At 39.7% G+C, this 25,618-nt stretch overlaps 1 protein-coding gene across 3 annotated transcripts in view; it reads left to right on the top strand.

Moving 5' to 3' along the window:
- LOC106080661 (disintegrin and metalloproteinase domain-containing protein 9) overlaps positions 1 to 25,331 on the top strand; it is a 388,621-nt gene extending 363,290 nt beyond the window's left edge. For all 3 annotated transcript variants that reach the window (XM_059361923.1, XM_059361924.1, XM_059361922.1), the window contains 6 exons: positions 5,909 to 6,056; positions 6,447 to 6,620; positions 6,690 to 6,888; positions 10,278 to 11,441; positions 11,513 to 11,645; positions 22,026 to 25,331. In XM_059361923.1, coding sequence (XP_059217906.1) covers positions 5,909 to 6,056; positions 6,447 to 6,620; positions 6,690 to 6,888; positions 10,278 to 11,441; positions 11,513 to 11,645; positions 22,026 to 24,060 — 3,853 coding nt within the window. In that variant the 3' untranslated portion in view covers positions 24,061 to 25,331. The remainder of the gene's footprint in view (positions 1 to 5,908; positions 6,057 to 6,446; positions 6,621 to 6,689; positions 6,889 to 10,277; positions 11,442 to 11,512; positions 11,646 to 22,025) is intronic.
- Positions 25,332 to 25,618: the final 287 nt, after the last annotated feature.

Below are 25,618 nucleotides of genomic sequence, written 5' to 3'. Positions count from 1 at the left end.
GTATGTATATCTACATATACGACAAGTGGTTGGTTAGTTAGTTAGACAAAGGGTGTAGCCTTGGGGGTGGGATAGTGTTGAAGGAAAATCTCTTATGAATTGATCCAAATGAAATAAATCACTTTGAGTTGACTTTGCATGGGATCTGGTAAGCTGATTGTGGTTAAACTGCATTCCACATGAATGGTTGCAGCTCAACATGTTTCCAATTAACTGGGTATTCAAGTTTATGGCGATTTAAGATGTGGCCTTTTCAATGCTAATGTTGTATAACACCCTTTGTTTATTTTTCTACCCACCACTATAGGATGGAGGTATGCTAATCTAGTCATTACGTTTGTAACACCTTGAAGTATTCGTCTAAGACCGCATAAAGTTTATATATTCTTGATTGTCTCGACATTCTAAGTCGAACTAGCCATGTCCGTCCGTCTGTCGAAATCAGGATAGAGGTCGTCGAACGCGTAAAGCTGGACACTTGAAATTTTGCACAGATACTTAGTATCGATGTTGGTCGTTGGGGATTACAAATGGGCCATATCAGTTCAGATATTGATATAGCTCCCATATAAACCAATCTCCAGATTTGACCTCTTGAGCACCTGGAAGCCGCAATTTTTGTCCGATTTGGATGAAATTTTACACTTGGTGTTCTTTTATGACTTTCAACAACTGTGCCAAATACGGTCCAAATCAGTCAAGAATCTGATATAGCTCTTATATAAACCGATCTCACGATTTGATTTCTTGAACCCCTGGAAGCCGCTATTTTTATCCGATTTTGCTGAAATTTTGCATGTAGTGATCTGTTATGACTTCCAACAACTGTGTTACTGAGCCCGTGGAAGCCGCAATTTCTGTCCGATTTAGTTGAAATTTTGCACTTGGCGTTATGACTTTCAACAACTGTGCCAAGTACAGTCCAAATCGGTGCATAACCTGGTATAGCTCCCATATAAATCGATCGCCCGATTTGACTGCCTGAGCCTTTACAAGCAGCAATTTTTGTCGGATTTGGCTGAAATTTCGCATGTAGTGTTTTGTAATGACCTTCAACTACTTTGCCAATTACGGTTCAAATCGGTCTATAACCTGATATAGCTCCCATTTAAACCGATCGCCCGATTTGACTTCTTGAGCCTTTACAAGCCGATTTGGCTTCTTGATCGCCCAATTTGATTTCCTGAGCCTTTACAAGCCGCAATTTTTGTCCGATTTAACTGAAAATTTGCATGTGGTGTTCCATTATGACTTTCAATATCTGTGCAAAGTACGGTCTAAATCGGTCTCCAACCTGATATAGCTCCCATATGAACCGATCGCCCGATTTGACTTTCTGAGCCTTTACAAGCCGCAATTTTTGTCCGATTTGGCTGAAATTTTGCATGTAGTGTTTTGTAGTGACTTTGAACTACCGTGCCAAGTACGGTTAAAATCGGTCTATAACCTGATATAGCTCTCATATAAACCGATCGCCCGATTTGACTTCTTGAGCCCTTATAAGCCGCAATTCTTGTCCGATTTGGCTGAAATTTTGCATGTAGTGTTTTGTAATGACTTTGAACTACTGTGCCAAGTACGGCCCAAATCGGTCTATAACCTGGTATAGCTACCACATAAACCGATCACCCGATTTGACTTCTTGAGCCCTTACAAGCCACAATTTTTGTCCGATTTGGCTGAAATTTTGCCTGTAGGGTTTTATAATGACTTCCAACAACTATGCCACGTACGGTCCGAATCGGTCTATAATCTGATATAGCTCCCATATAAACCGATCACCCGATTTGGCTTCTGGAGCCTTTACAAGCCGATTTTGCACCTTGATCGCCCGATTTGGCTTTTTGGGCCTTTACAAGCCGCAATTTTTTTCCGATTTGGCTAAAATTTTGCACTTGATGTTCTTTTATGACTTTCAACTACCGCACCAAGTACGGTTCAAATCGATCCATAAAAACCGATCGCCCGATTTGATTTTTCTTGAGCCCCTGGAAGCTGCAATTTTTGTCCGATTTAGCTGAAATTTTGTATATAGTGTTCTGTTATGACTTCCAACAACTCTGCCAAGTAGGCCAAAAATCAGTCTATATCCTCATATAGCCCTATATAAACCGGCCTCTTGATCATCCTTGTTTGGTTCCTAGAAGCTTTAATTTTTCCTGGTTTGACAGAAGTTTGGTATGTAGAACAAAATTAAGCCCTTCAACTAAATTTAGTTTGTATACATTTTAAGCAGAATTCATGGTGGTGGGTTCCCAATATGACGCTGAACGCCTGGGTTCGAATCCTGGCGAGACCATCAGTAAAAATTTTCAGCGGTGGTTTTCCTCTCCTAATGTTCCCCTACTGTTAGGTGTCGCACTGCCGCACGCCGTTCGGACTCGGCTATAAAAAGGAGGCCCCTTATCATTGAGCTTAAACTTGAATCGGACTGCACTCATTGATATGTGAGAAGTTTGCCCCTATTCCTAAGTGGAATGTTCATGGGCAAAATTTGCAAATTTGGGTTCCCAATATTCGGCCTTCTGCGAACTTATTACGCGTTTACTTGTTTATATTTACTGCAGTTGTCAGACCTTATATGGTATATGGTGTTGTGGTCTGGTGGACGGCTTTTCAAAAATCCACCTACTGCTTAATACTTAACCGGATGCAAAGGATGGCTTGTTTGTACATCACAGCCACACTGAGGACGACACCATCTGATGCACTGAATTTAATGCTACCTCGTATGCCTCTGGACATTGTGGCTACCCAAATTGCAGCGACCACTGGCCTGAGGTTAAGGGAGCTTTCTCATTGGTCATGTGGCGGCTACGGACATCGTGTTATCCTTGATACAATATCCGATGTTCCAGGCAGTGTGAATTACAACCTACCTGAGCCGCTTTTTGATAAAAATTACTGTACCACTATTCCTGATGGAACCGATTGGAACTACGATATCCCTGGTAGCAAAAGTTACATAGACTTCTATACGGATGGTTACAAACTAAACGACCAGGTGGGTTTTGGGGTGTACTCTAAAGATCTAGAACTGGTCATATCGAAGAGGTTACCCAACCACTGCAGAGTGTATCAAGCAGAGATCCTTGCAAGTAAGGAAGTGGTGGAATGGCTAAGATATAATGTCATTACGACGATTGGCATAAATATCTTCTCAGTCAGTCATTAAATCTCTGAAGAACGTATTTCTAAACACAAAAACCGCCCTAGACTGTCGCAGATCTCTTAACGAGATGCTGAACAATTCAAAATTCACCTGTTCTGGGTGCCGGGCCGCAGAGATATCCCAGGGTATTCTAAAGCAGACGAGCTTGCGACCTTACACACTCCAGGGACAGTGGAATCTGTGGGAATGCCTCTAGCGACATGTAAGCTCAGTTTTCACGACCAGGCCCCTTAGGACAACGAATGATAGGTGGTCACAAAGAGGGGGCTGAGAGCATTCCAAAACTATGTGGCCTCATCTAGACTTGAAGAGGTCTACTGCTGTGCTGTGTCATTGGCTAGAACAAACATCTCAGTCATTGTGTCCGTCATGACAGGTCACTGTCTAATCGGAAAACATGCCGACAGACTATAGGTTGCCAGTAACAACTTTTGCAGAAGCTCAAGCGGCAAGAGTCTATAGAACATCTTCTGTGTGTGTGTCCCGCGCTAGCAGTCAGAAGGAGTTCCACTTTAGGTTCTCATTTCTTTGAGAACCTTTCGGATTTAGCGGATGTGGACGTTCGCAAGTTATTGGGCTTTTTAAAGCGATCTGGATAGTTCAACGGTAGGAAGTAGAAGGCATCTTCTTTCTTCTGGGGGGGGGGCGGACCCTCCCCCTTACCCTAATTTTTAGAAACGCCAGATCTCGTTGATGGATTGTGCGATTTAAGCGAAATTTTGGTGCACTCTTATTGTAAATTAAAAATAAAAATTTGGCATCCAAATTTCGGATAAGTGACCTAGGGGGGGACCGCCCCACCCCCAAAACCTACCAAATATATATTTAGACCAATCACAGCGATATGGGAGTCAAATGAAAGGTATTTAGGATAAGAAAACGTATCTGATATTCAGTTGTCGGACCAAGTGTTAGGGGGACCACCTCAACCCCCAAAACACCCCTAAATCGGACATATTTACCGACCATGGCAATATGGGACTCAAATAAAAGGTATTTGAAGGGGGTTCACCCCTATCCCCTAAACTCCCCCAAACCACAACTTATTTATTGATCATGGCAATATGTTGCTTAAATAAAAAGTATTTGAGGGTAGAATACAAATCTGATATCGAAATGTGGAGCCAATTATTTGGGGGGCCGCCCCTCCCCATATACACCCCCCAAAGAGGATAAATTTACGACCATAGCAATATGGGGCTCAAATGAAAGGTATTTGGGAGTAAAGAACGAATTTGATATCAATATTCGGGAAAAAGTGTCCTTAGGGTCCCCACACTCCCATAACACCATCCATATAGGACGTTTTAACTGACCAACTTCCAATATGGGGCTGTAATAGGAGCTAGTTTAGAGCAGAACACGAATCTGAGATATATTTTCAAGGCCAAGTCATTGAACGGCCGACCCCATTCCCCAAACCGGTCATATTTGCCGACTATAGATATATGGGGCTCCAATGAAAGGTATTTGGTAGTAGACCACGAATCTGATATCAGCATTCGGGACCAACTGCCTAGGAGACGTCCCACCCCCATAATAACCCCGCCAATAAGGAGGCATTTGCTCACCATGACAATTTGAGTCTTAAAGAGAGATAATCTCGATATGGATAGTTTTTAGGGTCCATAGCTCAAACCGGAGATATTTGCTACCATAACAACCCCCAAATAGGAGACATTTGCTCACCATGAAAATTTGGGTCTTAAAGAGAGAGAATCTCGATATGGATAGTTTTTAGGGCCCATATCCCAAACCGAAGATATTTGCTGACTTTTGCGATAGGGGTTTTTAATGAAGGGTATTTAAGATTAAAAAGCTAATTAGAAAACCAATTTAGAGGCCAATGGCGATATGGGCTTCAAATAAATGATGTTTGATATGCTGATATATTTTCAGGGCTAAGTGTTTGGGGGACCACCCCACTACCCAAAACACCCCTAAATCGCTCATATTTACCGACCACGTCAATGTGGTGCTCAAATGAAAGGTATTGGGGAGTAGAGTACGAAATTGATAACCACATTCGGAAGCAATTTTCCGGGGGTCTACCCCTATCCCAAAATACCCTACAAACAGCATTTATTTACTGGTCATCGCAATATGGGGCTCAAATAGAAATAATTGGGAGTAGGATATGATTCTGATATCCAAATGTGGGATGATGTATTTGGGGCACCAAAACACCCTCCAAAGAGTAAAAATTTACCGATTATGGCAATATGTGGCTCAAGGTCAGTAAGTGGCTCAAATGAAATGCATTCGAGATTAGAAAACGAATTTGTTAACCAATTTTGGGGTCAAGTGTTTGGGGGACAACTCTTTAATTGCCGAAAATAAATATCCCAAGGATAATTTTTTTTTCCATTTAAAGTAAAAGAAGGTGTTGCGGAGCGGGCCCGGTTCAGCTAGTTATATATTGGGTTGCCCAAAAAGTAATTGCGGATTTTTTAAAAGAAAGTAAATGCATTTTTAATAAAACTTAGAATGAACTTTAATCAAATATACTTTTGTTACACTTTTTTTCTAAAGCAAGCTAAAAGTAACAGCTGATAACTGACAGAGGAAAGAATGCAATTACAGAGTCACAAGCTGTGAAAAAATTTGTCAACGCCGACTATACGAAAAATCCGCAATTACTTTTTGGGCAACCCAATATATGTTTCAGTATAAAAACTATTTAATCCAATTTTTATAAATTTTTTAATGGTTTTCTTTCTTTTTCTTCTTCTACAGACATTCGGACTTTAACAAAAATGCCACCTGTGGCTATGACCACGATCATCATAATGAAAAAGAGGACTTTCTACAAAAGGTCGCTGAAAACAAGGTGCCCAATGTGGTCAATCATATTGATGGGGCCGAATTTAATCGCATACTGAGAGTAAGTTTCATATGGAATGAATGTTGTCTACATTTTACAATGAATTTAAAAGTATTGCTAATTTTAAATATACATAGGGAGATACAACAAATTTCGATTTTTCACAATTTTTTTTTTTTTTTTTTGAAAATTTTCAGTGAAATCTTTTCAATTTAAAAACTTTTCAGAAAAATCTTACCAAGTTTGTTAAACATTTTTAGTGAATCAGAGCCTTTATAATTATTTTTAAATAATTGTTTCTTGTCTTGCGCTACTTTATTTTGCTTGTTTTGTGATTGCAATCGCAATCACATTTTGCCTAAAACTTTAAAAACGGGTTTTTATTTTGCTTTCTATAATAAATCCAACAATATTTTTTTCAATTTTCTAACGATTTTTATTATTTTTTAGTACAAACGTTCATATGATGACAACAATATGATACGTGGTCCTTACAATTCCAACAAACACTCATCCTATGTGGAAATTGTCATTGTGGTGGATAATAAGGCCTACAAGTCCTTTAGTGAGAATACAAAGAAAGTGCATCAGCACTGCAAAGATTTGGCCAATATCATGAATGCGGTAATTAATTGAAGTCGTTGTAGAAATCCATATTCCTAATAAGGGGTTTTTTTTGTATCCTTGTTACAGCTTTATGTGCCCCTAAACATTTTCATTGCCCTGGTGGGTGTGGTCATCTGGAATGAATCGAATGAAATAGAAATCACCCCCGATGCTGATATAACCTTAAGAAATTTCCTTAATTATCGTCGGACCAAACTGGTTTTGGAACATCCCAACGATAGTGCGCAATTGTTGACCAAAATCAAATTCGATAAGGGTGTTGTGGGTAAGTATTGAGAAGATTGTTGACAAAATTGCAACGTTTGAAAAAAAGGAAAAATTGAGACAAACCTTTATTACATAGAAAAAAATTTTAAAATATTAATTGCAAGGACGGGGCTGGAAATTTGCGACGAAACGCATGTTAAAATTTTTGGGCAAGCAAAACCAAGGTTTGGTCGCAGAGAAGTGGAATGTCTTTCACATGGAGGAGAAGGAGGAAAGAACTCTCCTTGTGGTTGGCATTGATAAAGTCGCCATGACGAGTTTGGTTAAGACTGAAGGCATGGCACCCTACAGGAGCAAGGCTGTCTTTTTATACCCTCCACCATAGGATGGGGGTATACTAATTTCGTCATTCTGTTTGTAACTACTCGAAATATTCGTCTGAGACCCCATAAAGTATATATATTCTTGATCGTGGTGATATTTTATGTCAATCTACCCATGTCCGTTCGATCTGTCCGTCCGTCCGTCCGTCTTTCTGTCTGACAAAAGCACGCTAACTTTCGAAGGAGTAAAGCTAGCCGCTTGAATTTTTACACAAATACTTCTTATAAGTGTAGGTCGTTTGGGATTGTAAATGGACCATATCGGTCCATGTTTTGATATAGCTGCCATATAAACCGATCTTGGGTCTTGACTTCTTGAGCCTCTAGAGGGCGCAATTCTCGTCCGATTTGATTTAAATATTGCACATGGTGTTTGATATCACTTCCAACAACCGCGTTTAGTATGGTTCAAATCGGTTCATAATCTGGTATAGCTGTCATATAAACAGATCTTGGATCTTGACTTCTTAAGCCAATAGGGCCCGCAATTCTCATCCGATTTGGCTAAAATTTTGTTTGAGGTGTTTTGTTATGACTTCCAATAACTGTTCTAAGTATGGCGCAAATCAGTACATAAGCTGATATAGCTGCCATATAAACCGATGTGGGATCTTGACTTCTTGAGCCTCTACACACTTTAACATACGTGTTTAATATGATTTGAGTACCCTTTCTCTCAGGAAAGGGTACTCAAGCTACCCTTTCCCTTTGGAAAGGATACTAAAACTACCTTTTTTCTTTAGGCAAGGGTACTAAAACTACCCTTTCCCTAATGCAAGAGTACTAAAACTAACTTTCCCTTAGGGAAGGGTACTAAAACTACCCATTCCCTTAGGCAGGGGTACTACAACTACCCATTCCCTCAGGAAATGGTACTCAAACTACCCTTTCCCTTAGGAAAGAATACTAAAACCACCCTTTTCCTTAGGCAAGGTTACTAAAACTACCTTTTTCCTTAGACAAAGACACTAAAACTACCCCTTTCCTTAGTGAAATCTACTAGAACTACCCCCTCCCTTAGGAAGGGGTACTAAAACTACCATTTTCCGTAGGCAAGTGTACTAAAACTACCCTTTTCCTTTGGCAAGGATGCTAAAACTACCCTTTCCCTTAGAAAAGGGTATTAAAAGAACACTTTCCCTTGGGCAAGGGTACTAAAACTACCCTCTGCCTTAGGAAAGGGTACTAAAACTACCCTTTGCCTTAGGCAAGGGTACTAAAACTATCCTTTACCTTAGGACTACCCTTAAACTACCCTTTCCCATAGGCAAGGGTACTAAAACTACCCTTTCCCTTAGACAAGGGTACTAAAACTACCATTTCCCGTAGGCAAGGGTTCTAAAACTAACCTTTCCCTTGGAAAGGGTACTAAAACTACCCTTTCCCTTAGGCAAGGGTACTAAAATACCCTTTCCCGTTGGCAAGGATACTGAAACTGCCCTTTCCTTTTGGCAAGGCTACTAAAACTACCCTTTCTCTTAGGCAAGGGTACTAAAACTACTCTCTCCCTATGGCAAAGGTACTAAAGCTAGCCTTTCCCTTAGAGTAAGGGTACAAAAAGTAAACTTTCCTTTAGGCAAGGGTACTAAAACTACCCTTTCCCTCAGGAAAGGGTACTAAAACTATCCTTTGCCTTAGACAAGGGTACTAGAAGTACACTTTCCCTTAGGCAAAGTCACAAAAACTACCCTGTCCCTTAGGCAAGGGTACTAAACTACCCTTTCCCGTTGGCAAGGATACTAAAACTACCCTTCCCCTTAGGCAAGGGTACTAAAACTACCCTTTCCCTCAGGAAAGGGTACCAAAAAATATCTCTTGCCTTAGGCAAGGGTACTAAAATTACCCTTTCACTCAGGAAAGGGTACCAAAACTATCCTTTCCTTAGACAAGGGTACTAAAACTACCCTTTGCCTTAGGCAAGGGTACTTGAACTACCCTTTCCCGTTGGCAAGGATACTTAAACTACCCTTTCCCTCAGGAAAGGGTACCAAAACTATCCTTTCTTTAGACAAGAGTACTAAAACTACCCTTTGCCTTAGGCAAGGGTACTTGAACTACCCTTTGCCTTAGGCAAGGGTACTTGAACTACCCTTTGCCTTAGGCAAGGGTACTTGAACTACCCTTTGCCTTAAGCAAGGGTACTAAAACTACCCTTTCCCTCAGGAATAGGTACCAAAACTATCCTCTCCTTAGACAAGGGTACTAAAACTACCCCTTGCCTTAGGCAAGGATACTGAAACTGCCCTTTCCTTTTGGCAAGGGTGCTAAAACTACCTTTTCCCGTAGGCAAGGCTACTAAAACTACCCTTTCCCTTAGGCAAGAGTATTAAATCTACCCTTTCCCTATGACAAGGGTACTAAAACTAGCAAAGAGTAAACTTTCCCTTAGGCAAGGGTACTAAAACTGTCCTTTCCGTCAGGAACGGTTACTAAAACTACCCTTTGCCATAGGCAAGGGTACTAAAACTACCCTTTCCCTTTGGCAAGGGTACTAAAACTACCCTTTCCCTTTGGCAAGGGTACTAAAACTACCCTTTCCCTTAGGAAAGGGTACTAAAACTACCCTTTGCCTTAGAAAAGGGTACGATAACTACACTTTACCTTAGGAAAGGGTACTTAAACTACCCATTCCCCTAGGCAAGGGTACTAAAACTACTCTTTCCCTTAGGCAAGGGTAATGAAACTACCCTTTCCCTTATGCTAGGGTACTAAAACTACCCTTTCCTTAGACTATGGAACTAAAACTAAACTTTCCCTTAAGGAAGGGTACTAAAACTACCCTTTGTCTTAAGAAAGGGTACCAAAACTTGCCTTTGCCTTAGGAAAGGGTACTCTTGAACCACCCTTACGCTTTAGAAAATGTAAGACTTCCTTTCGGAAAACTGTAACAAACAAATTTATTATTTTCCTATAAAAATTTGCAAATTGCATAAATTTTTTCAAAATTCAAATTCATTGAAAGCTTTTACAAGATATTAAAGATTTTTAAAAATGTTTCAGTAATTTTTCAAAATTTTTCAAAATTGAATTTTTATAAAATTTTGTTCCCCTTTCTCTTTTTCAGGCAAAGCCTTCAAAGGTCCCATCTGTACCCACGAATACTCGGGTAGTGTCAACGTGGAACATAGCCCCATAGTGGGCGTTGTGGCCACCACCATGGCCCATGAGTTGGGTCACAATTTTGGCATGGAACATGATTCCAGCGATTGCAAGTGTCAAGATGAGAAATGCATCATGTCGGCGAGTAGTACCTCAGTGTTGCCGGTTCATTGGAGCTCATGCAGCATTGACCAGCTTAACATTGCCTTCTCGCATGGCATGAACTATTGTCTGCGCAATAAACCCACCAAACTCTTTGATTCCCCACAATGTGGCAATGGTTTTGTGGAGCCTGGCGAACAATGCGATTGTGGCCTGCCAGCCTATTGTGAGAATACCTGCTGTGATCCCTATACCTGTATGCTGCATACAAATGCCTCGTGTGCCACTGGAGAATGTTGTGATTTGGCCACTTGCCGTCCCAAAGTGGCGGGCACACAATGTCGAAATGCTGAAAATGAATGTGATCTGCCCGAATATTGTACCGGCGAATCGGAATATTGTCCCCAGGATGTGTTCAAGCGTGACACCGAAGAATGTGATGGTGGCCAGGCCTATTGTTATCAAGGCAATTGCCGTTCCCATACCTATCAGTGTAGAGTGTTGTGGGGCCCCACTGGGGAGACCTCAGAGCCTTGCTATTCCCAAATGAATATTCAGGGCAAGCGGGGAGGCAATTGTGGCTACAATCGTCTGAACAACACCTTCATAGCCTGCGAGGAGGAGAATGTCTTGTGTGGTATGTTACATTGTCGCCATTTGAATGAGCGACTGGAATTTGGCATGGAAACGGCGGCGGTGCTGTCACATTCCTTTATAACCTATAAAAATGATATAGTGCCCTGTCGCACAGCATTGGTGGACTTGGGTTTGCAATCCACCGATCCTGGTCTAACACCCAATGGTGCTAAATGCGGTGAGGATAGCATGTGTGTTAATCAAAAATGCTTGGCCATAGCTCAGCTGAGAAGAACGGGCATGGGACGCGAATGCCCCGAGGATTGCAATGGCAATGGCATTTGCAATAGCAAGGGTAACTGTCATTGCAATATAGGCTTTACAGGACACACTTGCAAGATGCCGGGGCCAGGAGGCTCAGTGGACAGTGGGCCGGCTACGAATCCCAATAGTAAGTATGGTCGAGTTATGGTTTGTGGTTATGATTTAATTGATTTTTTTTTTTTTTTGGGTCATTTGCAGGTCACCAGGCTTTCCAACGTTTCATGTACATCTTCTTCTTTGCCGTCTTGCCCTTTATGGCTGCCTTCTGCTTCTTCATGTACTACTGCCGCCATCATCCGATCTTTGCGGGCGGCAAATTGGCCGAGAATATGTATGTATCGCCCTCGACCAAGCATGGTCTATCGTTTAGCACTAGTTCCTACACTTCTGTCACTGCCTCCTCGAACAATTGCCAGTTGAAATCTCTTAACTCACCCACTTCTCCCATTTCTCTAACCACCACCTCTACAAGCTCCTTTAAGCTATCGCCCATTGGTAAAAAGACTCCCAGTGTTATGCGTAAAGCACCCCCAGCTAAGCTGGGGGCAGCCGAACAAATGGCGGCAGTACCTAACATCGCAAACAAAATCGCCAACAATCACGACAACAGTACAACACTACCATCATACAATTCCATTAAGACAACCAACAGCAAACACCAAACTAACACTAAGCCCCCCATAGCCATTAAACCTCTGGAGGCGGTAAAAACGCCGCCTAAACCACCTTGCATTTCGGCCAGTAACACACCGATTATGGTGCGAAAGCTTAAACAATCCTCGTCGAATGAGAATTTTAACAAAGCCCTTACTAACACTTTACAAAAGAACAACAATCATCTAACACTGTCCAAGAGTCACAATGACATATTGGCCAAAACCAAAATACACCCTACACCAGCATCAGCACCCGCACCCGCACCAGCACCTAGCATTACAGCAAATAAAATCACCATAAAGCCTCCTCCACCACCACCAGTGGCTCCCAAGAGCGCAACACTTAAAAAATCCCACACTTCTAACACCAACCCCAGCAATTCTGTTACTCCTACTCCTACTTCTGCTTTCACTGCAACTCTAAACAAATTCAAAATTCCCAATTCTTCAAATTCGAATCATTCCAGTGGTAGCGCCACCTCGGCCACCTCCTCGAATGGTCATAGTACTAATAATAATAACAATAGCAAATTGGCACCAAATCACAATTCGAGTAATTCGAATACGCTGAAGCGCAAACTCGAAATAACCGATGTGCGTTTGAATTCCACCACAAATCCCCATGCACTTGTTGATGGCACCACCTACACTGTTACCGATCAAACCAATAGGTGTGTTTATCATTTGTAATTTGCTTAGATGTCGTCTTGCGTGTGTATGTGTGTGTGTGTGTGAATTACTCTGCAGTTTAATTATCATTGGTTTTTGAAAAGCTAGAGAGAAAAGCAAGGCCTTTGTTTTTAGGAAAATTTTTTAGTAAATGATTTTGTTTTTCGTTTTGTTGTGCTTTGTTAAAATATGATCTGTTAAAGCTTCTTTTTAAATTTTTATAATTTTCTTTTTTGTCAATCTTTCTGCCCATTGGCAACAAAGTTCATGAAAAATACTTTTTCCGCTATACATATCTAGATGGCTCTGTATGCTCCGCTACACCCTAAAAAGACTTGGAAATAAGTAAAAACGTGCTGAGTTTCGAGAAAAAACAGAAATTGGTTTCAACCACGAAATTAATTAATTCAATCAATTTTTTAATTGAAACGACTTCAATCACGAAAATGATTATCACAATCACCGTTTTTGAAAAAGTTATTGAAAAAATGTTAAATTAAAACAAGTAAGAGCGTGCCAAGTTCTGCCGAGCCGAATCTTATAAACCCTCCATCATGGATCGCATTTGTCGAGTTTTGTGCGCGGTATCGCTTTTTAGGCAAACAAAGAATATTGAATTAGAAGTGTTATGCTATTGGAGCTATATCAAGTTATAGTCCAATGCGGAATGCCGAACATTGTAGAAGTCATTGTGTAATATTTCCATTCATTCGGATATGAATTGCGCTTTGTAGGGGCTCAAGAAGCAAAATCGGGACATAGGTTTATATGGGAGCTGTGTCAAGCTATTAATTGATTCAGACCATATTGGACACATATGTTGAATGTCATGAGATAAGACGTTGTACAAAATTTCTGCCAAATCAGATGAGATTTGAGCCCTCTAGAGGCTGAAGAAGTCAAAGTCCCAGATCGGTTTACATGGTAGCTATATCAGGTTACGTACCGATTTACGCCATACTTAGCAGATTTATTGGAAGTCATAACAAAACACCTCATGCAAAATTTCAGCCAAATCGGATGAGAATTGCGCCCTCTTGAGGCTAAAGAAGTCAAGATCCAAGATCGGTTTAAATGACAGCTATATCAGGTTATGTACCGATTTTCGCCATACTTAGCAGATTTATTGGAAGTCATAACAAAACACCTCATGCAAAATTTCAGGCAAATCGGATGAGAATTGCGCCCTCTAGTGGTACATAACCTGTTATAGCTGCCATATGAACCGATCTGGGATCTTGACTTCTTGAGCCTCTAGAGAGCGTAATTATTATTCGATTTGGCTGAAATTTTGTCCAACAGATTTTCTTATAACCTTCAACACGCGTGTCAAATATGGTCCGAATCGGTCTATAGCCTGATTCAGCATCCGTATAAACCGATCTTTCTTTTTTATTTCTTGAGCCCCTAAAGGGCGCAATTCTCACTCGAATTGGCTGATACAATACACAATCTCTTCTTCTATGGTCTCCAACATTCAATTCAATTATGGTCGGAATCGGACCATTACTTGATATAGCTTCCATATTATAGCTATTATTTTCCTTTGTTTGCCTAAAAAGAGATATCGGAAAAAGAACTCGACAAATGCGATCTATGGTGGGGGGTATATAAGTATCAGCCCGGCCGAACTAAGCACCCTTTTACTTGTTTGCCAGAATATCGATTGATATTTTTCCTATCGATATTATCGGCAAAGTTCAATTTGTTGCAAATTTGAACAAAACTAAGCGACCGGACATTGAAGGTATCCATAAGATACATTGCGCCTATAGAGGGCGCAATTCATACGATAGGGCTAAATGATTTCTCTCATGACTTCCAACTGACTTTATTAAATTTTGTTTTTTTTTCGGTCTATGCATTGATATTTCTTCTATGTAAATCGATCTCCTGATTTTACTCCTCATTTTCATTTGAAGTGTAGGTAATAGGAAAATAACAATAATATCGTTACTATCGATATTTATTTTTGGAAATATCGTAAACATAAACTGTTGCTATTATCGATAGTTTGCCAGCTCTACTTTAATGACGTGTGCCGATTTTGATTAAAATCGGATCAGATTCAGATAAAGTTGCCATATATTGGGTTGCCCAAAAAGTAATTGCGAATTTTTTAAAAGAAAGTAAATGCATTTTTAATAAAACTTAGAATGAACTTTAATCAAATATGCTTTTTTTACACTTTTTTTCCAAAGCAAGCTAAAAGTAAAATCTGATAACTAACAGAAGAAAGAATGCAATTACAGAGTCACAAGCTGTGAAAAAATTTGTCAACGCCGACTATATGAAAAATCCGCAATTACTTTTTGGGCAACCCAATATATTTTCGTCCGCATTGGACAAATACTGCAGTAATTGGGAAATTAAAAATTTTCATTTATAGCTCTCATATACGATAGATGTAACTCTTGACTTTCACTTTTAGCGCTTTTGCAAACGTATTTATCAAGCGATCTTCTCTCTATGACTCCCGCAATATGTACGGTTTATGGTCAAAATTCCACATTTCAAATTTAAGCAAATTTTAATTTCAGTGACTTAGCCTTAGGGTTTCAAAAGACTTTGCCCGACTTTAGTCTGGCCTAACTTGATTATTTTTTTTTTAATTTTTTTCAATTATTTCTTTACTGCCTTGCATTTTTTCTCATTTTCAAAACCACAAAAACCCACACTCTGAAGCATGAAGCAAGTTTTTTTTCGCTTTCGTAAATGCCTCCAATCTAGATTCCCCTAAACAAGGTTGTTAACGCATCAATTATTTGCAAACTACAAAAAAAAATCTGAATTGTATTGCTGTTGTGTTTTGTTATGATTTTAATTGCATTATTAATGTTTTGGTCTATTTATTTGTTTCCTTTCCTATTCAATTTTATTATTTACTTTACTTCTACATGCATGACTTAATATTTTTGTGTTTTTTTTTTTATTAATTAAACTTTGTTTTATTTTATGTTTTTAGCTGTAAGAGATTGTTATATGTAAAATATGTAATTTAGAATGTAGTATAATATTGGGTTGCCCAAAAAGTAATTGTGGATTTTTCATATAGTCGGCGTTGACAAATTTTTTCACAGCTTGTGACTCTGTAATTGCATTCTTTCTTCTGTCAGTTATCAGCTGTTACTTTTAGCTTGCTTTAGAAAAAAAGTGTAAAAAAAGTATATTTGATTAAAGTTCATTCTAAGTTTTATTAAAAATGCATTTACTTTCTTTTAAAAAATCCGCAATTACTTTTTGGGCAACCCAATAGATAACGTTTTTTTTTTTTTGGTTTTTATGAACCAAACAGTTTTGAAAGATTTTGGTTACTACAATGCAGGCATACGATCACAGACTTGTGGCAAATATTTTTATTAATATTTCTTTTAATTTTCCAATAATTGTCTCAAAATAGTTATAAGATTATATAAGATTGACATTGCCCTCGACTTTCAACTTAACCCAGTGATTGCCTTATTGTATATACATATATGCATATATTAAAGATATTCTTTATTTGGTCAATTTTTCATCAACGAACGCCTTACCTCTAGTGATGTATTATACATTGTCATAATATACATAAATAATGTCATATGTATGATCTAATAACGATCAACTTATCTTCAATCCACCGTTAAAGCTGATCGACGTTTTGCTAACACACACAAAGAAATTTGAGTACGTGTGTGTACATGTGTGCGTACATGACCAGAGAATATGCGAGAAAGAAGATAACAACAAAGAGAATGCAAGCAAAAATCTGACATATTAATACCGTTAAACTTGGCCGGCTGGTAACAGCTGTTCGCCTGAGACAACCTTTTTAAATCCGCCTTGCTAAAGTATATAAAACTTTTCGTCAGCATTGTAGGTAGTGCTGGCAAAATATAGATGGCACTGTCTATACTATTGACATTTTATTCTTTGTCTGAATATCGATTGATTGTTTTCCTATCGATACCATTGGCAAGTTAAATTTTTTGCAAAATTTAACAAAACTAAGCAATACGACTCTGAATGCATCCTATGAGATACATTGCGCCTATAGAGGGCGCAAATTTCATCTGATTGAGCTAAAATTTTGTATAATAATTTCTCTCATGACTTCGAACCGACTTTAAATTTGGTTCTATTCGGTCTGTGCATTGATATTACTTCTATATAAATCGATCTCCTGATTTTTATACCCTCCATCATAGGATAGGGGTATACTATAACACTTCGAAATATTAGTCTAAGACCCCATAAAGTATATATACTCTTAATCGTCTCGTCATTCTGAATTGATCTAGCCAATGTCCGTCTGTCCGTCTGTCGAAAGCACGCTAACTTTCTAAGGAGTAAAGCTAGACGCAGGGCGCACCGGTAGCCGAATTGGTAGCGTGCTTGGATTATCAGTCCAGGGGACGTGAGTTCGATTCACGCCAGAAACGTTGGCCTGTCACTACTGTGGTATCACAAGGGACTTAAAATTGTCTAAGTGAGTCTGTAAAGGACTGCCCCTCTTACCTAAACTAACCTAAAGCTATATGCTTGAAATTTTGCACAAAATACTTCTTATTAGTGTAGGTCGGTTGGGATTGTAAATAGGCCATATCGGCCCATTTTTGATATAGCTGCCATATAAACCGATCTGGGATCTTGATTTCTTGAGTCTGTAGAGAGCGCAATTCATATCCGATTTGGCTGAAATTTACCATGAGGTGCTTCAATATGACTTCCAACAACTGCGCCAAGTATGGTTCAAATCGATACATAACCTCATATACCTGCCATATAAACCGATCTGGGATCTTGACTTCTTACGCCTCTAGAGGGCGCAATTCTTATCCGATTTGGCTGAAATTGTGCATGAAGTGGTTTGTTATGATTTCCAAAATTTGTGCCAAGAATGTTTCAATTCGGTCCATAACGCTGCCATATAAACTGATCTCCCGATTTGACTTCTTGAGCCCCTGGAAGCCTCAATTTTCATCCGATTTGGCTGAAATTTTGCACATAATATTCTGTTATGACTTCCAACAATTGTGTTAAGTACGGTTCAAATCGGTTTATAACCTAATATAGCTCCCATATAAACCGTTCTCCCGATTTGACTTCTTGAGGCCTTCGAATTTTTATCCGATTTGGCTGAAATTTTGCATATAGTGTTCTGTTATGACTTCCAACAACTGCGCCAAGTACGGTCTAAATCGGTCTATAACTAGATATAGCCCCCATATTTTGCCAGAATCCATGGTAATGGGTTCCCAAGATTCGGCCCGGCCGAACTTAGCAAGCTTTTACTTGTCATACCCACCACCGAAGGATGGGGGTATATTCATTTTGTCATTCCATTTGCAACACATCGATATATCCATTTCCGACCCTGTAAAGTATATATATTCTTGATCAGCGTAAAAATCTAAGACGATCTAGCTATGTCCGTCCGTCCGTCTGTCTGTTGAAATCACGTTATAGTCTTTTAAAAATAAAGATATTGAGCTGAGAATTTGCACCGATTCTTTTTTTGTCCATAAGCAAGTTAAGTTCGACGATGGGCTATATCGGAGTATATCTCGATATAGCCCCCATATAGACCGATCCGCCGATTAAGGATCTTAGGCCCATAGAAGCCACATTTATTATCCGATTTTGATGAAATTTGGGACAGTGAGTTGCGATAGACTCCTCGACATCGTTCTCCAATTTGGCCTAGATTGGTTCAGATTTGAATGATGCTGTCATATAGACCGATCCGCAGATTTAGGGTCTTAGTCCCATAAAAGCCAAATTTATTATCCGATTTTACTGAAATGAAAATGTTAGGCCCTTCGACAACTTTCTTCTATTTGGCCCAGATCGGTTCAGATTTGGATATAGCTGCCATATAGACCTATCTCTCGATTTGAGGTTTTGGGCCCACAAAAGGCCCATTTATTGTCCAATTTTGCCAAAATTTGGGACAGTGAGTTGTGTTAAGCCTTTCGACATTCTTCTTCAACTAGGCCCAGATCGGTTCAGATTTGGATATAGCTGCCATACTGACCGATCTTTCGATTTAAGGTCTTCCGCTTATAAAACCCGCATTTATTATCGGATTTTGCCGAAATTTGGGACAGTGAGTTGCGTTAGGTTCTTCGACATCCTTCTTCAACTAAGCCCAGATCGGTTCAGATTTGGATATTGCTGCCATATAGACCGATTTTCGATTTAAGGTCTTGCGCTTATAAAACCCGCATTTATTATCGAATTGTGCTGTAATTTGGGACAGTAAGTTATGTTAGGCCCTTCGACATCTTTCTTCAATTTGGCCCAGATCGGTCCAGATTTGGATATAGCTGCCATATAGACCGATCTCTCGATTTAAGGTTTTGGGGCCATAAAAGTCGCATTTATTGTCCGTTGTCGCCGAAATTTGGGACAGTGAGTTGTGTTAGGAGGCCACCGTAGCGCAGAGTTTAGCATGTCCGCCTATGACACTGGACGCCCGGGTTCGAATCCTGGCGAGACCATATGGCATCTGACAACATTTGTGAGGTACTATGACATGTAAAACTTCTCTCCATAGAGGTGACGCATTGCCGCACGCCGTTCGGACTCAGCTATAAAAAGGAGGCCCCTTATCATTGAGCTTAAACTTGAATCGGACTGCACTCATTGATATGTGAGAAGTTTGCCCCTGTTCCTTAGTTGAATGGGCAAAATTTGCATTTGAGTTGTGTTAGACCCTTCGACATCCTTCTTCAATTTGGCCCAGATCGGTTCAGATTTAGATTTAGCTGACATATAGAACGATCTCCCGATAAAGGGTCTGAAGCCCATAAAAACTTTACTTTTTAATCGATTTCGCTGAAATGTTAACCTGTGAGTAGTATCAGACCTCCCAACTTCGAACCTAAATATGGTTCAGATCGGACTATATTTAGATATAGCTATCATATAGACCGATCTCTTGATAAAGGGTCTGAAGCCCATACAAGCTTTATTTACTATACGATTTCGCTGAAATTTAAAACTGTAAGTAGTTTTAGGTCTCTCAACATCCGCCCCAAATATTGTTTGGATCGATCTATGTTTATATATATCTGCCATATAGACCGATCTCCCCATAAAGGGTCTGAAGCCCATAAAAGTCCTATTTATTTTCCGATTTCGCTGAAATTTGAAACAGTTGGTAGTTTTAGGTCTCTCAACATCCGCCCCAAATATTGTTTGGATCGGACTATATTTAGATATCGCTGCCGATCTCCCGATAAAGGGTCTGAAGCCCATAAAAGCATTATTTTTAATCCAATTTCACTGAAATTTGAAACAGTGAGAAGAGTTAAGCCACCCCCCAATGCGACCCAAATATGGTAAAAATAGGACTGTATTTAGATATAGCTGTCATATAGACCGATATGCCGGTTAAGGGTCTGAAGCTCATAAAGGCTTTATTTATTACCCGATCTCGTTGAAATTCGAAAAACAAAATTCAACAGTGACTTATATTTATAAGACCACTCAATGTCCGTGCCGAATTTGGGTGCATAATTTCATCGGAATGTGACAAAAGGGGGTTTACATATATACCCGAGGTGGTGGGTATCCAAAGTTTGGACCGGCCGAACTTAATGCCTTATTACTTGTTTGAGTCTCGCCCGGTCAACATATACAGTTGGGGGGGTCGGTCCCTCAGACACTTTTCAATGGCCTTTACTTCGAGTCCCATAAACAGTCCTGTTGAAGACTTGGCCCTCAATATTAATATTTGGTCCATACTCTTCTGTCAAGGAACTTTTTATTTAAGTCCCATCTTATCCTGAAGGGTTCCCTTCTAAGACATTTGATGACTTTTTTATATCGATATGCCAGTTTTGCGTGGGGGGTGGCCCTCAAGAAACTCTTGCACCAAATTTCGTATATGAGAGTTGTGCTTTACTTCCAAATACCTTTGATTTGATATCCACAATGTCTAATAGGTAAATATGCACCTTTTTTGGGGTGGGCGGGTTTTTTTGAGGTGGGGTTGCCCCTAGACACTTGAGACTAAAATTTTATATCAAATTCGTGCTCTACATTCAATTACCATTCTTTTGCTATCGATATTGCCCCAATCGGTAAGCATGCCATTTTTGGGAGGTTTTTGGGGGTGGCACGGGTCCCCCGACACTTGTGATCAAAAGTTTTTTATCAAGTTCGTACTCTACTATTAAATACCTTTCATTTGATACCCATATTGTCCCAATAGGTAAACATGCCCGTTTGGAGGGTTTTAGGGAGGGGCGTCCCCCCATGTTATATGACTCCAAAATTTGTGTTTTTGGCTTAAAATAAGGTGGCAAACAAAAGTCATAAATTTATAAATAATATTATACATATTTTTTCTTAGTTTTATTAACTACATACGATGAAAATAACGACTGGAAAAATGTTTTTTAAAGAATTAATCATTTTTGTAAGGTCTATTCAGTTATAATGACAAATCAAACTTTAGATAAAATCTATAAGCTTCAATCCAATAAACAGATCATAAAAGTATTACATGAAGATAATTGAAGATAGGGGACATTGAAATATGGGTTGCCCAAAAAGTAATTGCGGATTTTTCATATAGTCGGCGTTGACAAATTTTTTCACAGCTTGTGACTCGTGTAATTGCATTCTTTCTTCTGTCAGTTATCAGCTGTTACTTTTAGCTTGCTTTAGAATAAAAGTGTAAAAAAAGTATATTTGATTAAAGTCAAAGTTTTATTAAAAATGCATTTACTTTCTTTTAAAAAATCCGCAATTACTTTTTGGGCAACCATAAGTACCACTCTGTCTTGGTTGGGATATGTTAACTCAAACGCTCAAAAGATTTTTCTAGTTAATTTATGTAATTAAATTTAGTAAAACGAATTGTATATACCTTATAAGTTATCAAATTATTAAATAATAATGTTTTTTTTTTTTATTTATATAGTAGTAATTTTTTTTAATAAATTTTTTTTGGTCTCTTTACGATTCAATGGATTTTTTGTTCATTCATTTATTGCATTTCCTTGGTAATATCACCTGATACATGGTTTGGTGTCCATGGGTACTCATCTATATGTGCATCGTTTCATACTTCCCCATATTTTTCTTTCCCTATTTCCTTTTTTAGCTTTAGCTTTAAATCTTTTGTTTGTATGCGTCTTTGTTGTAAATGTCAGCCGTTTGGTGATGGGTATTGCATGGCTAAGTTTCCAAAAAAATTCCAACTTTTGCATGGGTATGTCGTTATGTTACACTAAACCAAAAAAAAGCACAAAAAAAAATACCTGCTTAATGGTGTGAATTATGTTTACAAAACCCTCTACTCTGTATTTATTCATTTTTTACTAAACCAATTTCCTTATTGTCTTCCTTTCTCTGTTTTTGTTTTTGGCAAAACTACCAATCCACACATTTAGTATCAAATCGGCCAGCGGTGCTAAACAACCTCCATCACGCGGCGGCGGCGGTGGCAGTGGCGGTCCTCATGGCAACAATGCCAATCAAGTGAATGCCAATGGTTTACCCAAGTCAACGCCCAGCAGCACGGATGACATGAACTCGGCTCTGCTCAAGTCGCCCAGTGATTCCAATGACATGGGCAATGGTTTGTATGGAAAATTTAAGGGCTTCACCCTAAGGCCCTTGAATGATGCCACATCGCCTACGAATAATTTCAGCGGACCCAATGTGGCCTATGTGCAGCCCACACTGCAGCAGGACAATTCGTTGCAAATACCCCAGAGAGCGGCACCACCACCACCCATCAAGCAGGAGGTGAAAATGAATGGCACCTTGACCCGAAAGGCACCACCTCCACCCATGGGTAACGGAGTGATGGCGGCTCCTGCCTTGCCACCACCCAATCCGGGTTCCACTGCCAGGCCCATAATATCAAAACCAGTATTGGAAAATTCCACCGTGGCCTTGCCTTTAAAGGCCATGGGTAGCTCCACAGATCTAACACCTTCGCGACCAGCACCCTTGGCCCCGGGGGAACATGTGAAAGCAGCTCCTCCACCTCCGGTGCCTTTGCATACCGACCCAAAGCTGAATGTGAAGAAGGATGGCACCATACGTCGCATCACCTCGTTTTTGAAAAAGGATGAAAAGCCGCCCATGAAAGAGAAAACCTATATGGATCGTGAAAAGTTAAAGAATTTGGAGATATCAGCACCCATACCCATGCAACAGGCACCACAGGGTGAATCCTCTAACTCCGACTCTGAGCTAACACCCAAAGAGGAGGAAACCAAGAATCTGGTAAAGAGGGCCCAATCCATGCGTTCGCCCACCAAGAAGGCGAATATACAAAGTTTTGGTTCCATGAGACAAAGTGGACCACCCGGCTCGGCCAGACCTCGCAGTGCGGTCTCCTCACAAACTCTCAATGGGCAAAGGCCCAAAAGTCCACCACCCCGGCCACCACCTTTGAAAAAAACCAATTCTACCACTTCGTCGGGCTATCAATTGCCCATAGCAGTGCCCCGAGGCCCTGAGCACATGTACGATGATTGTGAGTTTTCCGAAGAGGCAGAAGAAGCATCTCCTGTCCATCAACGGGCCTCGGACATAGCAGATGATATCTATTCGGTTATAGATGAGATACCGCCGGCAGCCCAAACTCTTAAACGCATAGATTTGGTGGGCAGTCAACGCAGCAGTGTGGCCAGCAGCAATGATTTGGGTCTGCTAGGCGAGATAGTCAATGAGATGGAGAAGCGAAATGGAGGCGGAGAATCCCTATATTCAGCGGCGGCCTCAAGTTTTGTCAAAGCCAAACCAGCCAAAGAGGAGATCAAAAGAAAAGAGAAAGAGGAAACGCTCATAAGCCCCACTGCTGCCACTTTGGCCACTAAGCCGCCCACACAGCCGGCCTCATATTTAAGGCCAGCGCCTGTAAATGCGCCCATAGCACGGGTGGCCCCAACGCGTTCGGATTTATCACCGACCACAGCATTTTCTAGTTTTAAGCCAACGGCAACAGCAAATAGCCGATTCCCGAACAACAACAACAATACAACAACATCATCATCATCAGCAGTTGGAGCCAACAGAGGCAAAAGTTTTACCAAGCCAACATTACAGAAACCACTGCCGCCCACCTCCAGTAGTAGTACCACTAGTAGTAGTAGTAGTAGTAGCAGCAATAGTCAAAATTCAAGGCCCCTCAGTGCGACCATACAAAAACCAAAACCCTTGTCGGCCAAGCCTTCATTTTCCCAACAAGGCAAAAAGTCCAACACAGGTGGCATCTCTACACCGAATGGTGTGGCCACAGCGGCAAAGGTCACCCCAAGACCACCTACAGCCCCAGTCTCTAGGAATAATTCAGCGGTGGCCTCACTAACGCAACGCTTTGAGAAGCCTGCAAATGGAGGAATTAGCAGCACCAGCACAACAACTGCATCATCTGCCACAACAGCGACAGCTGGAACGTCCTTAAGGAAATAGTTTTAGATAGATTTAGATTTTCTTTAAAGAAAACCAAAATGGCACTGATTTCGAAGAAAAAAACAATTTTGTGTATGGGGCATTCCACTATATAAGTGAGGTGAATGGTTTGAAAGTTTTTTTAATTGAGGTGATGACAGGAAAACTTTTAATGGTGCACAGCTGATAGCTGCAACAAAAGAGAAGTGCTAGACTGAAGAAGTGAAATGAAATGGCAGATAATATTGAAGTTATAATAGAATTAAGGAACAATAGGAACCGACTGAAGTTAAGTTCGTTCTATTTAAAGACAAGTTTGACCGGGAACTCTACTACAAGTATAGTAGCTGATATTATTTGATGATAAAAACCAATTGCTTGCGAACTAGTTCAGTTCGTTCATTGCAAATTACTGATCAATTGAACTAGTTCAATTGAACTATTTCAGTTGTTTCCCTTTAAACACCTGTTCAATTGAACTAGTACCATTGTAAACCCTACTTACTACAATAGAAGTTGACATTCCTGGTGAAAAGTAAGCAATTATAATCGAACTAGTTCAATTGGATCATTTAAAATTCCGATCAATTGAACTAGTTCCATCGCGAACTCTATTGCAATAACAGCTGTTCTATATATATATTTTTTTTTGGATGAGAAACAATTGTAGCGAACTAGTTCAGTTCGTTCATATGCAATGAAACTAGATTTATTGTTCATTTTAAAGACCCGTTCAATTACATTAACAGCTGATCTAATTTGAACCTGTTTAATCGAACTATTTGCTTCCCTTTAAAGACCTGTTCAATTGAACTAGTTCAATTGTGAACTCTACTTACTACAATAGCTGCTTACATTCCTGGTTGAAAGTAAGCAATTATATTCGAACTAGTTCAATTCGTTCATATAAAGTTCCGATCAATTGAACTAGTTCCATCGCGAACTCTACTGCAATAAAAGCTGTTTTTTTTTTTTTTTTGATGAGAAGCAATTGAAGGCGAACTAGTTCAGTTCGTTCATATGAAATTGGACTAGTTTTGTTCATTCATTTTGAAAAACCGTCCAATTGAACTAGTTCAATTACATTAAAGACCCGTTTAGTTGTTTCCCTTTCAAGATCTGTTCAATTGAACTAGTTCAATTGTGAACTCTACTTACTACAATAGCAGCTTACATTCCTGGTGGAAAGTAAGCAATTATAATCGAACTAGTTCAATTCGTTCATTTAAAGTTTCGTTCAATTGAACTAGTTCCATGGCGAACTCTACTGCAATAACAGCTGTTATTTTTTTTATTGAAATGAATCAATTGTAGGCGACCTAGTTCACTTCGTTCATATCAAATTGAACTAGATTAATCGTTAATTTTAAAGACCCGTTCAATTGAACTAGTTCCATGGCGAACTCTACTGCAATAACAGCTGTTATTTTTTTTATTGAAATGAATCAATTGTAGGCGACCTAGTTCACTTCGTTCATATCAAATTGAACTAGATTAATCGTTCATTTTAAAGACCCGTTCAATTAAACTAGTTCAATTGCAATAACAGCTTATATTATTTGAACCAGTTTAATCGAAC

The sequence above is a fragment of the Stomoxys calcitrans genome, chromosome 2 (assembly GCF_963082655.1).
Source record: "Stomoxys calcitrans chromosome 2, idStoCalc2.1, whole genome shotgun sequence".
Taxonomy (NCBI): Eukaryota; Metazoa; Arthropoda; class Insecta; order Diptera; family Muscidae; genus Stomoxys; species Stomoxys calcitrans.
This window is presented reverse-complemented; position numbering and strand designations above follow the sequence as displayed.